Raw genomic sequence first — 14,828 nt, 5'->3', positions numbered from 1 at the left:
ACAGATATAAACGGCCGGCCGGTGTGGCCGAGCGGTTTTAGGTGCTTCAGTCTGGAACCGAGGGACCGCTATGGTCGCAGGTTCGAATCCGGCCTCGGGCATGGATCTGTGTGATGTCCTTAGGGTAGTTAGGTTTAAGTAGTTCTAAGTTCTAGGGGACTGATGACCTCAGATGTTGAGTCCTATAGTGCTCAGAGCCATTTGAGCCATTTGAATAGATAAGTCTAAGAGATGGCATGAATGCTGCTGAGGCCTCAAATCAGTAAGTTTGTAAGTTCACAGCTGGTGTGATAGGCAACCAAAGACAATAATTGGAAACTGGAGTCGTAAAATGGTAATAGCCATAGTACAGCTTTACTGTCTGTATAGCATTTAGTAAGAAAGTTCTTGGTGTCTAGTATTTAAGTGAAATCGGTATTAAGTGGGATGGGAATTGGTGTCCTGGCAGGAGAAATGAGAATCAGTAGTATTAAGCTTAATCATCGAATTAGAAGACTGAAGGTGTACCAAATGAGAAATGAAGATGTGAAAGTTTGAAATTGGGTAATCGTAAAGGCATAATTTTAAAGCACTACAGAGTTAACATATCTATGTATACTGTTTCTGAAAAAGGCAAGCTTATTTTACACAAAAAATGCGGGCAGGGTGGAACGTAGCAATGTGCAGTGCTCGAATGAACACACTTCAGATATGTAATAGTTTCCAGAACTTCATTTGACATCTAAGAATATGAGGTGGCTTTAGAAAGAAACCCGGTTGTTGTGCGGGCAATGAAACTCAAGCTCTAGCCTTTTCAATTAAGCGAGCGCCGGTTAGAATGCAGTGGGATCACTGACAGACTGACCACCAGAGCGGAGTTAGCGTGCCGAAGGGTCACGGTAAGTGCCGAGTCGGGCACGGTAGGCCAGCACGGTGACTTGCAAGAACGTGAAGGCTGAAGGACACTGAAAAGCCAGGAGTAGTTCGTTGGAAAGAACATTGAATTAGAGCAGGGGGCCAGAGTAAAACTTGTAGAAGAGTGTAAATCGAAAGCGTGTATGCGCAGAAAGCATGTGGAAAATTAAATGGTAAAATGTGTCTGTTTTAAGGGAAGAGATGGTAGCTGATGTCTCAAACGGTTTAGTGGGGAGAAGGGCAGACAGCACGCCATTGTTCAGGACTAACAGTTCGACCGTGGAGCAGTACGGATGGCCCGCAGTTGCGCTCCCACAAGATTTCCAACTAAGCTTCGGTTTTTGGCTAAATCCGAATAAGAACACGACAAAGTAACATTCGCGCAGGTGGTGAAGTTATTTTGACTGTGAATGAATGTTTATCTTAATATGTGACAATTACTGAGGCATAGACACAAATAGTTAACTGAGCAAAGCTTATTGCGGAAACAACAACAGCACGACAGTCATTGAACATGGTAAGTCAGCTGCAGTGCTCGCTCCTCCTACGTTTGTTTTCTGCCAACGATCATTATGGCCAACTGGTTATGATCATGCTTATTTTTATGTGGGGTATCAAGTCTAAGTAAAGACTGAGTTCTGTGGCATCTAGTAACACAAGATCCTGGCATTGTGCATTAAAAGACCTATGTGGAAGCTGAGTGAATTGTACTAAGGGGAGTTAGAATGGAAAAAAAATGTTTTTCACATTTTTGGATTTTCATCTCGTTATAAAACTTGTAATTTTTCGAATAAAATCTATATATATATATATATATATATATATATATATATATATATATATATATATATATCACTTATAAATTCACATTTGAAGTATTTTTTAATATAATCTACACTAATTGAAAATGTTAAAATTTTTATATGAATTACTTCAAGATCTAGTAAAATCGGTGTTTTTTATATATAAGGCTGTGGTTTGCTGTGTCATGAAGGTTAAATTACGAGTTTGTATTGGAAATACTGTGAAAAACAATATCTTATCGTTTCATAGTATAAACACGCGTTGTATGTCGAAGTGCTAAAGTTTTTACGAGGAAAAGTGATGAATTGATTGGTAGATCTCTCGAAAAATAAAGTACGATGCCAAAATGAAGTGTTTTAAGGAATGTGGGTTTCATAGTAATAAATTTTCGAATAAAGGGAAACATTGTTTTCAACACGTGGTTTGTGGAGTTACAGGCAATGAAATACAGCCAGACTTGTCAGTATCTACAGAAATACCCATTAATGCTTCGAACATTAAAATAAAACGTTGTGAGACACAGTTTTCTCAAAACGAAAGTGATGTAAATGGTAGGTTAGATTATATTCTGATAGATTTACACGTCCTAACAAGGGTATTAGGTGAATGTGTGTGTTGTAAAATATGTGGAGGGCCAGTTAGTATACATGAAGTCAGTGAGGTATCAAGTGGACTAGCCAGGAAACTTATTATTAATCATGCCAGTTGCAAATACACTCATTCATTTTGGAATTCTGATAAGTTTGAAGATAATTGTTAGAAGTAAATGTTAGGTGTTTTTATGGATTGATAGCTATTGGCAGAGGACACACTGCAGCAGAAAAAATGTATGCCATGATGAATATGCCACTCCCACCTTGTAAAAATTGACAAGTATGCACGATTTATTAGAGCTGCTGTGGAATCTGTTGCACGTGAGTCAATGACGGGTGGTGCAAACGAAGCTGTTGAAATAAATGATGATATGACTGATATACCAGTAGCTTCTGATGGCACTTGGCAGGAGTACGGCTACAGTTCTAGGAATTCTGTTGCTACAGTGACCAGTGTGAATACTGGAAAGGTAATAGATTTCCAGATTTTAACCAAACGTTGTTATAACCGAAAATCAGGGAATGAAGAAGGGCATATCTGTGGGAGAAATTTTGAAGGAACAACTGCTGCTATAGAGGCCTCCGCAGCTATTGAAATTTTTAGTCGATCTATGAACGACATGGGAATGTGTTACACTAAGTTCTTAGGTGATGGAGACTCAAAAGCATATAAAAGTGTAGTAGCCGCTCAGCTTTATGGTGAGAAGATTATCACAAAGCTGGAATGTGTTGGTCATGTCCAAAAGAGGATGGGCACCAGGTTGAAGAAGCTGAAACAAAGTTTGACAGACAAAAAACTTTCTGATGGGAAAACCATAAGAGACAGTCTGAGAGACAAAATGGTTAATGAACTACAGCAGTATTATGGGTTGGCCATTAGAAATAATACTGAGGATTTGTTGAAAATGACGCAGGCAGTGGGGGCTGCCTTCTTTCACACACTGTCAACTGACGGAAAACCAGTACACCACCTTTGCCCTCCTGGACCTTATTAGTGATGCAATTATCCCAATGCCCAGTCCTCAAACGCCGGCCGAAGTGGCCGTGCGGTTAAAGGCGCTGCAGTCTGGAACCGCAAGACCGCTACGGTCGCAGGTTCGAATCCTGCCTCGGGCATGGATGTTTGTGATGTCCTTAGGTTAGTTAGGTTTAACTAGTTCTAAGTTCTAGGGGACTAATAACCTCAGCAGTTGAGTCCCATAGTGCTCAGAGCCATTTTGAACCCAGTCCTCAAACAGTTCTACAGCCATAAATATTCCATCCAAGCAGCGGTCATGGATATCATAAAACCTATTTACAGAGACCTGGCAAATTCTGAATTACTGAAGAAGTGTCTGCACGGTCAGATTCAAAATCCCAATAAGTCGTCAATAATCTTGTATGGACTCGCTGACCAAAAAATGTTTTTGTTCGAAAGAAGACACTAAACCGGGGGGGGGGGGGGGGGGGGGGCAGTGGTGCTGTTATTGCTTTTAACGATGGCAAGATTGGTAGGGTGAAAGTGCTACAACACATGGGAATTAATCGTGGAGCAAATTGCATCAGAGAACTTGTACCGATGGAGAAGGTTCGCATTGATAAACCAGCACATTTGGCCACAGAAAAAAGAAGAAAAAACTTGTAAAAAGATCAAGAGGTTGATATATACAGTATGATGCAGGGTACTTCTGGGTGACTAAAAATAAAAAAAATAAACATCTATTAATTGAGTTACAGTCTTTTCAAAATTCAGAATCAGTTCCTGAAAGTTTACATTTTCTGTTGCATTTTTCCCTAAATCTCAGAAACCACTTCGAGTAGAGTATCCAAATTTTCAGGGAATAATTCCATACATATCCCGTGTCTACTGAACTAAACGAAGACCATAGTGTTATGTATAATTAAAATTATTTAGGATAACGGGCAAAAAAATACACAAAATTTTAACTGTGTAATTAAAAAAAATTATTTCCGAAAGCAGTCGCTGAAATGCAATTATTACTCTTCAGTAGACTCACAACACACAGTTTAATGTCGTTTAAGAGTTTCATGTCAGTGACTACAGTGGTTCCTGAAATACAGGGAAGCCAAGTCAAAAAATTCGACATTGTCGGGATAGGGCGTTTCAACTCCCATTAATATGATCACAGTTGGGATTAGCCTGATTGAGACAACAGCAAAATGCAATCGGTATCCGACAGCGGTCCAGAATCAAAAATGGTTCAAATGGCTCTGAGCACTATGGGACTCAACTGCTGAGGTCATTAGTCCCCTAGAACTTAGAACTAGTTAAACCTAACTAACCTAAGGACATCACAAACATCCATGCCCGAGGCAGGATTCGAACCTGCGACCGTAGCGGTCTTGCGGTTCCAGACTGCAGCGCCTTTAACCGCACGGCCACTTCGGCCGGCAGGTCCAGAATCTACAGGGTGCCAAATAACGTACGAGCGGCTGAACTGCAGGTAAGGGCAGGTAAGATTACAGGTCGAGAAAGTGCGGAGGCTTACTACGCTGCCACCGTGCAGGTATGTCACAAAGAGGACCTGCCACGCACCACTGTAAATCTACCACCTACTGTGCCAGACAGCCCAAGGGGTCCAGTACGTTATAAGTTAGGGCTTGTCATTCCACAGAGGGCATGTTACAAAGTGGTATATTCGCCTCGAGAATGTTACAAAATGGTGCATCGGCCTGGAAACAAGTAAACGGGCATCACGGAGTAGTACGGAGTGCTTCACAGGCAGGCTGAACGCTTGTGAAAGTTTTTGATACTGAATCACGGTTCGTTGAATTTTCTCTAAAACCAAAAGTAATTACTGCAGGTACAACAGCAGTAAATGAAGCTGTCGCGAAAAAGCCAAGAGCAGATGACTGTGCATCAACAAAAATTTATGTTATCAAAGGAGATGTTATAAAAAGGGTATCGTATATGAAAACAAAAGGACAATATTCTTTAAATTTAAAATCATGTACATTATGTGAAGTCCCATTGTAAATGAGAGGATACATCGTACATCGCGGTTGTCTCTGCTTTTGTCTGTAGCTCGTATTCTACGGCTCGTTACCTGTTCGAAATATCATTTCCGGAATTTTCGCACTTTACTTACGTAGCTTTTCTGGTACTCGTTCGTAATTCATCTATTCTAGTACCGTATTTCATAATCTTCATTTTTTCTTCCGTTGTTTCAGTTCCACTTTTGTCGAATGCGTCTCCATGATGTACACTTGCGAATAGTTTTCCTTAGTACAATGGTACTATTTTATTTCGTCAAATGGCTCTTTTTGAAGAGGGACTTCCATGATTCATCCACATTGGCTGATTTTTGATAAAATTGTATACGGCGGTGAACGTGGAAGAAGGATTCTAACACTGTTATCGGACTGCTGAGTGTTATCTCGTCGAGATCTTAGATATACGAATGAGGTCGTGGATGATGAGTATTAATTACAAGGTTTTGTATAGAAAATCATGCCGAATTGTACATTTATTACTAAAATAGTTTACTAACTGAACATCGCCGAAGGTAAAATGGTAAAGTAATAAAGAAGCAGATTAGGATTTAGGTTAGTGACAGAGTATGGAGGCATGTACTTCATTTCTAGCGAATCTGAACTTTTGCATTCCGCTGAGTTCGAAGAATTACTTTGTATGTAGTACACATATGAGTTTCCGATAACATGAAAAGTGTTACCTGCTACGAACACGCATCACTCATCCTTAGTGACTCCTATAAGCCATGGGACAGGCGTAAGAAGATCGAGATGCACGGGGTGCTTAACCAGGAATGTGTCCTTTCCCTCGCCTTCCACCACTGGTCGAAGTGGCATTAGGGGACTGAATCGCCATTCCTGGAAGAGAATTTGATGATATATTATTAAAAATGAGAGACACAGCGTAAGAAATATATCTAAAAATTTCATCGTAAGAAGTAAATAGGATGTCTTCCTTCGTAATTTTGTGTTGTTATTTATTCATCCAAATGCATTTACTATAACGATATATTCATGAGTTTTTATCCGGCGAGTGTAGACACAGCATGTTTTCTGTTACATTCAAACAGGCATCCTTCCCAAAAGTTTCTTTTCAAAAAAATAATATAACACTGAACATAGATTCTGCAGATGGAGTAAGGACGTTAAAGATGACAATGCTGATAACAATAGAATTAATACTTAACGTACTGTGTTACTTTATCAGAATCAGTGGATTAGTACATTTTATTTTTTACTTTAGTTATTGAAAATGACATATAGTGCATTACATTTTACATTTACATATTTGAAGAAATCCCTACACATACACTGTAAGGTCGCCGTAGTTTTCATGTTCTTCCTCTTAGCTTTTTGTTTAAAAAGAAATTTAAAAAAAATATGTGCTACGAAGCAAAGACTTCCTTTCCTCTTGCACCTATGTGCGTAAGACTGTGACGTTCTTAGGCAAACTCACATTTGAAATATTTCCAGTATCATTACCTGTTGTCCCATACTGTGTTCAATATGTAATACTGCATCTCTACCTCAAACGTATGACTGAACATCACAGACATTTATACATAACTATTTTCCTTACCTGTAGCAAACTTCTCTATGAGTTTCTCACTCCTATCATCATACATAACATTCCGTCCAAGATAAATACATTTCCGGGATCTTCCGCGGGATATTTGCTAGCACTGATGTTTTCTACACTCCTTCCTTGTAAGTATTACTTTTGTCCGAATTTGGGCAAAGAAGCTACTAAACATGCTGTCAGTTTCAGTTACATGCCCATCTAAAAGCTGTTTCGTTTCGAACAGAACTGCAGTGCTACTTTGGAATATGGAAACATTATAAATTATTGTGATTCAACATTACTCCTGTTGCAAATATTTACATCATTCATCTGTTCTACACATTAAAAAAAATTCGTAATGACAGATTTGGTAGCGCAGATAATGAAAGAAAATACTGAACCACCGTATGTGTCAGAAGTGTGGTTCAAATGGCTCTGAGATCTATGGGACTTAACTTCTAAGGTCATCAGTCCCCTAGAACTTAGAACTACTTAAACCTAACTAACCTAAGGACATCACACACATCCATGCCCGAGGCAGGATTCGAACCTGCGACCGTTGCGGGCGCGCGGGTCCAGACTGTAGCGCCTAGAACCGCTCTGCCACCCCGGCCGGCAAGTGTGGTTCCTAATAAGCGTAAACTGCCTACTTTAAAGTCCAGGACGCATTTTCACTCCACACTGTAGTTCTACTTGAAACGTCCCCTTAGGAAAATTATAAATGACTGTGCTAGTATACCTTTTACGTTATTTTATACCGAGACAGCTGAGAAAAACTGAACGTACTCAACATTTCTCTCATTACTTATTCTGATCTTCACTTAACTGACACATATTTTTAGCGCAACGCAATCTGCCTTTCAATAATACCTACAAAAGAATGGCCTTGACTAACAATAACCTATACCTTTCATGAATCACTTACTTCACAAGAATCTTCGTTACTCGAACTATTGCAATACTGTAAGCGCCAATACTGCCAGCTAAATAAAAGATTCTAACTGCTGAAGGCACTAACTACTGTTAGGCATAGTTAGCAAATGAAAAATTTTCATAGAGAACAAACAATGTATTTACCTTAGTAATGTTCAAAAGTAATCATATATATATCTATCAATTCATGACATCCATCTTTACAAATTTCCTTTTTCTGGCGGACACACGTCCATATCGTCCGCTCTCAAAACTCTGGCATCTCTGTCCTCACATCCACCACTGCTCGCGGATCACCTCCAACTGCGCGACGCTACACGCTGTTCACATCCAACTGCCCAACACTGCAATAGCGAATATTCCAACAATGCCAACCAGCCACAAACTGCACACAGCACAGCCAGTGATTTTCCTACAGAGCGCTACGTGGCGTTGCCAACATAAAAACCTAAACAGCCTACTCACATACTGAAACTTCTTACCAGTTTGGCATATGGTGCCAAAGCAGGAATCGGACCCGCCAGTCTGAATAATCATCTATTCTAGTAGGTGTACTGGACCAACAGAAGAGCATAAGCATTCAATGGAAGTACCACATGCCTTTTTAATTAGGGAGAAAACTTCAATGTTTTGTTATAACAGTCTGTGCGTACTAAACAACCACCAAGTAACTGTGGTGGGAGTAGATACGGTTACGCCACGTTGTGGGCAGCGTATACAGTTTTACAGGTCCCTACGACGTCGACTCAGCACACAGAGGATGTGCAAACGAATGATCTACATAATTTTTGACGGAACGCTGGAAATAAGTGTCATTGTAATTAGACCCTATCGAAAATGGAACAAGGATGCTGATACAACCGCTAGACAACAAGGAGTGAGTAGTCCTTGCCACACCAAAATTGCACTTAGAAGCAGAGTGTCGCTCCAGACCACCTACAATTAAGCTGACCTTGACCTAATGGCACTGTTAGCGACAATTGCAGTGGACAGGAGAGCGTCGTTATTTAACAAAGGAACAATACGTTGTAGGGTCAGGTGCTAATTTTACCTGTTTCACAACAATGTTGAAGAACTTTCACTTAAAGGTCTGCTACTTACGTCTACTCCTGGTGGTACAACTCAGATAGAGGCGGTACTGTGTTGTGAAGAGCCTGTGACCGGTACGGGAACCATCACAGGTAGCCTGTGTATATGGGCGACGTTCGTAACCGCACCGTTTGGTTGATGGTTGATCTTTTCCCTAACGAATAAGATACTTTTCAGTGTAACAGTTGTTCTGACCCAATACCATCATAGCTGTAAAACTACATTTGTTTTTTGCATCATAATGAATTTCTTTTGAAGATCTGGTCGGTATAGTGGTTGCGTATCATCTCTAATCGGCACTTTTCGGATTTCGTCGGGTTTCTGCTCTGTGCCCACAAACAATACAGGGTGGTCCATTGATAGTGACCGGGCCAAATATCTCACGAAACAAGCATCAAACAAAAAACTACAAGGTACGAAACTCGTCTAGCTTGAAAGGGGAAACCAGATGGCGCTATGGTTGGCCTGTTAGACGGTGCTGCCATAGGTCAAACGAATATCAACTGCGTTTTTGAAACAGGAACCCCCATTTTTTATTACATATACGTGTAGTACGTAAAGAAATATGAATGATTTAGTTGGACCGCTTTTTCGCTTTGTGATAGATGGCGCTGTAATAAATAGTACGTGGTATCACGTAACATTCAGCCAGTGCGGACGGTATTTGCTACGTGATACATTACCCGTGTTAAAATGGACCGTTTACCAATTGGGGTAAAGGTCGATATCGTGTTGATGTGTGGCTATTGTGATCAAAATGCCCAACGGGCGTGTGGTATGTATGCTGCTCGGAATCCTGGACGACATCACCCAAGTGTCCGGACCGTTAGCCGAATAGTTACGTTATTTAAGGAAACAGGAAGTTTTCAGCCATATGTGAAGCGTCAACTACGACCTGCAACAAATGATGATGCCCAAGTAGGTGTTTTAGATGCTGTCGTGGCTAATCCGCACATCAGTAGCAGACAAATTGCGCGAGAATCGGGAATCTCAAAAACGTCGGTGTTGAGAATGCTACATCAAAATCGATTGCACCCGTACCACATTTATATGCACCAGGAATTGCATGGCGACGACTTTGAATGTCGTGTACAGTTCTGCCACTGGGCACAAGAGATTTTTTGCACACGCTCTATTTAGCGACGAAGCGCCATTCACCAACAGCGGTAACGTCAACCGGCATAATGTGCACTATTGGACAACGGAACATCAGTGGCCTTGGCAGGTTAATGTATGGTGCGGCATTATGGTAGGAAGGATAATTGGCCCCCATTTTATCGATGGCATTCTAAATGGTGCGATGTCTGCTGATTTCCTACGTAATGTTCTACCGATGTAACTACATTATATTTCACTACATGACAGAATGGCGATGTACTTCTTACATAATGGATGTCCGGCACATAGAATGTTGAAGGATATTTGCTATCGTGAACCACCAACAACGCCTCACAACAATCGCCAGCGCATTGCCAATGCATGTGCGAACATTACGGAAGGCGAACTACTCGGTGTTGAGAGGAATGTCCTTACAGGTATTGCCAAATGCATCGAGGTTGACGGACATTATTTTGAGCATTTATTGCATTAATATAGTATTTACAGGTAATCACGCTGTAACGGCATGCGTTCTCAGAAATGATAAGTTCACAAAGGAACCGGTACATGTATCACATTGGAACAAACGAAATAAAATGTTCAAAGGTACCTACGTTCTGTATTTTAATTTTAAAAAAAAACTACCTTTTACCAACTGTTCGTCTGAAACTGTGAGCCATATGTTTGTGACTATTACTGCGCCATCTATCACAAAGCGAAAAAAGTGGTCCAACTAAAACATTCATATTTCTTTACGCACTACACGAATATGTAATAAAAAATGGGGGTTCCTATTTTGAAAAACGCAATTGACATCCGTTTGACCTATGGCAGCGCCAACCATAGCGCCATCTGGTTTCCCCCTTCAAGCTAGACAAGTTTCGTTCTTTGTAGGTTTTTCGTTTGGCGCTTATTTCGTGAGATATTTGGCCCGGTCACGATCAATGGACCACCCTGTATAATCCATAATATTTGAGTAGTCCGTGGACAACAACTTTTGTCACGCATTAAACGGTTGGTACAGTACATGGAAGAACTTATTACCGACGTTTTGTTTGCAAACTTGGGACCAGCAGTTTATTGGATTGGTGACTGTAAAGATCTGGTGAGCTGTGCGTAATGTAGCTCAGATGTTGACTTCACAAAGTCGCTAAAAGAAGTAAACTCTTACCAAAAAGTGTTTTTCGGTCTCAATGAGCTTGTAAGCGTCGACGCCCCTGAGGCAGTCTACCAGCGCTGGACTCGGCGCCGTGGGACATCCCAGCAGGGCTGCCACCCTTCGTGCCTTTTCTGCTGCGCCTGGCGTGGGCAGTGCCCACGGTGCTACTGCCACACCACTCTGGGATATAGCACGATGGAATAGGCCTGTAACGAGAACACGGAAGGAAAAGAATATTTTTTATAAGGAATCTTCCTCACGTTGTACAATACGTGGATGATGGAGAGATACAAAAGTAACAAAATCGGTCCATAAATGCCATAGTCAAATGTTATAACCGAAAACAGTAACCGAGACCAGCCAGTGAAACAGCACCCTAAAATCACCAAGCCAGGATCTGATGACTGAAATCTTTTCATGTGCACTGATTATTAGCTGATGCAGCATTTGCCTGTGAGGTTGGATCACCTTTGTCATTTTTACACTAGTTACATTTGCAGCTAGACTGGTTATTTAATGATCTGACCAGCTCTCAAACACCCTGTCGTGTTCATAGCTTGTTTCCATGCGTATCTTATATCCATTGACAAACTAAAGAACAGAACCTTGCTGAACAGCCTATGTAATTAGATGCTAAATCTCTAGCAAATAATATTTGTTCTCCACACGGTAGGAAGTGAGTTACCATAGAGGTCAAGACAATGTGTTCGGGAAGAGCGCTTGTCAGTTGCCTGTTCGAGCAGTTCCATTTAGGTTTACTCCGATTTTCCTAGGCCACGTGATGTTGAAATCCTTTCTTAAGTCCTGAACGTTTCTCTTCTCCGTCCTAGGCTTGTTGAAGGAGTGCTCTGTTGCCTCGATGCCGACGGGATGATAAATTCTAAATTTCTTCTGTTCCTACATTTTCTTTTTTTCTTTTTGAGAATTTGTTCGATGGCAGAACCACGGTCTACACCGATAGCAGCAGCCTCGTGGCTCCCAATCTCCCGTCAAAAATGCCATTCTCGTACCCAGTGAATACAGTTTTGGATGAATGCTTATGTTGCATGTAGCACATCGATAATGGAGTATTTCGGTTTTTTTTCCTTTAGTCTCTGTCTACATTAGCGTACCGTTGTAGTTGACAACAGATAATACACCCAGAGCTACTCCAAGCTAATAACTCCAGTTATGATATTTGCTGGGATGAGATGGTTGGATTTTTGTTGTTGTCTTCAGTCCAGAGACTGGTTTGATGTAGCTCTCCACGCTACTCTATCCTGTGCAAGCTTCTTCATCTCCCAGTACCTACTGCAACCTACATCCTTCTGAATCTGCTTAGTGTATTCATCTCTTGGTCTCCCTCTACGATTTTTACCCTACACGCTGCCTTCCAGTTCAAAATTGATGATCCCTTCATGCCTCAGATCATGTCCTACCAACCAATCCCTTCTTATGGTCAAGTTGTGCCACAAATTTCTCTTCTCCCCAGTCCGATTCTATACCTCCTTATTAGTTATGTGATCCACCTATCTAATCTTCAGCATTCTTCTGTAGCACCACATTTCGAAAACTTCTATTCTCTTCTTGTCCAAACTATTTATCGTCCACGTTTCCCTTCCATACTTGGCTACACTCCATACAAATACTTTCAGAAACGACTTCCTGACACTTAAATCTATATTCGATGTTAACAAATTTCCCTTCTTCAGAAACGCTTTCCTTGCCATTGCCAATCCAGATTTTATATCCTCTCTACTTCGACCATCATCAGTTATTTTGCTCCCCAAATAGCAAAACTCATTTACTACTTTAAGTGTCTCATTTCCTAATCTCATTTCCTCAGTGTCACCCGACTTAATTCGACTACATTCCATTATCCTCGTTTTGTTTTTGTTGATGTTCATCTTGTATCCTCCTTCCAAGACACTGTCCATTCCGTTGAACTGCTCTTCCAAGTCCTTTGCTGTCTCTGATAGAAATACAATGTCATCAGCGAACTTCAAAGTTTTTATTTCTTCTCCATGGATTTTAATAGCTACTACGAATTTTTCTTTTGTTTCCTTTACTGCATGGTTCGATATCCCAGACGTTATCTCGACAAGCACACCTTAGGAATCAAGGCGCTCAGAGATGCACATGTAATTGAATCACATAAACATTTCTATAAACGGAAAAATTATAATTATAAAAAAAACCTAATTACATCATGGTGACCTTTATTGTATTTAATATAATCCATATGGATTGAGACCTTTCATAGTGTGGTATTTCACAGCTTGTTGAGAACTTTTTACACAAATTGCCTGGGTCGCAATGAAACAAGATTGGACAATCAATGCGTTTTAAAGAATGCGCTGGATAGTTAGCATATTAAAGGTCGGACTATGCGTTTGACATGGGCAGGAGTTGGAAGTGAGCTGGTTACGGAAAATGTTCCAGGAGAGCAAGAGGACACGATAACTGGGCGTTTAATCAAGGTTGACCATGTGTTTTAATGCACCACCAACATTGTGGGCTTGTGAACTAGACGATGTCCAGCGAGAACCACGGTCTACACCGATAGCAGCAGCCTCGTGGCTCCCAATCTCCCGTTAAAAATGGTTCAAATGGCTCTGAGCACTATGGGACTTAACTTCTATGGTCATCAGTCCCCTAGAACTTAGAACTACTTAAACCCAACTAACCTAAGGACATCACACAACACCCAGTCATCACGAGGCAGAGAAAATCCCTGACCCCGTCGGGAATCGAACCCGGGAACCCGGGCGCGGGAAGCGAGAACGCTACCGCACGACCACGAGCTGCGGACTCTCCCGTCAAGCCCTGCGTCGGCTACTCCAGAGGATTCTCACTACGCTCAGATCACGAAGGCACGAAGGCATCATGACAGCTCGCCCATCTCGGGTGGCCTCGAGGAGAGTGCGATAGTGTTCTCTTGACTATCTGAGCACGTAGGGTGGATCTGTTATTCTGTTATTCTGCGCAACGGATTAATCTGAGATGTACCCTTTACCCTGTGGCTCCTGCAAGATGCAATTTCCACCCCCACACTACTACAGAAGTCAGACAGACGCTCCTAACGTTCTAAAGATAAATACCTGAAAAACTTTCAGCAATAAATATCTTCTGGAGTCGTCCGCTGTAAGGAGATGACACAAAAATTCACAAAATTTCTTATGTAACTAGTGGGAAACTTGGGTACTGGAGTAGTGCTAGTTAGTGTAAGAAAAACATGAAACTAACGAAAGTTATTATTTATTTTGCAAAAATTCTGAGAAATCACAATGACACTTTTAGTTATGAACTGAACAAGTTATATCCTGGTTATTTTTGGAATGTGAAGTTACCTTCCAAGGATAGGATTCGCCAATTAAATTTCTACACAAAGTTTACGATGGTTGCTAACTTGGCAGAATGGCTGAGAGGTGCGCCTACTCAATTTGAATAATTATCCTTTAGAATGTTGCTAGGTATGGTCGAAGCTGTCGCATGTGAAATGCAGTGAAGTGTACTGTTGTGGAGGAAATATGGGGCTCGCAGTAGCTGTAGCGCACAATACCGTAAGCTGCGATGACTGCTGTCTGCGCCGCTCGCTGCTGACAAATAAGATAACTCTCGTTCTATCTGGATTGACCTTCGCCAATCAAACTCTCCCTACGCCTTGATGAAGTCAAGGATTCCTATTCGCCCCTAGTCTAACTATTGGCGTGGTACACCAGTCAGATAACCAGTCCACCGCAAT

General features: G+C 41.2%; 1 protein-coding gene across 1 annotated transcript in view; it reads right to left on the bottom strand.

Annotated features, from left to right (window-relative positions):
• The window catches only part of LOC124605468 (venom carboxylesterase-6-like), a 165,630-nt gene that overhangs the window by 77,655 nt on the left and 73,147 nt on the right, over positions 1-14,828 (bottom strand). Inside the window, exons 5-6 of the mRNA XM_047137169.1 lie at positions 11,117-11,310; positions 5,966-6,122 (exon numbers count right to left, since the gene is read on the bottom strand). Of these exons, the coding sequence (XP_046993125.1) occupies positions 5,982-6,122; positions 11,117-11,310 (335 nt within the window). The 3' untranslated portion in view covers positions 5,966-5,981. The remainder of the gene's footprint in view (positions 1-5,965; positions 6,123-11,116; positions 11,311-14,828) is intronic.

Source organism: Schistocerca americana, chromosome 3 (assembly GCF_021461395.2).
Source record: "Schistocerca americana isolate TAMUIC-IGC-003095 chromosome 3, iqSchAmer2.1, whole genome shotgun sequence".
Classification (NCBI taxonomy): domain Eukaryota; kingdom Metazoa; phylum Arthropoda; class Insecta; order Orthoptera; family Acrididae; genus Schistocerca; species Schistocerca americana.
Note: the sequence above shows the minus strand (reverse complement) of the source record. Positions and strands in the feature narration are given on the sequence as shown.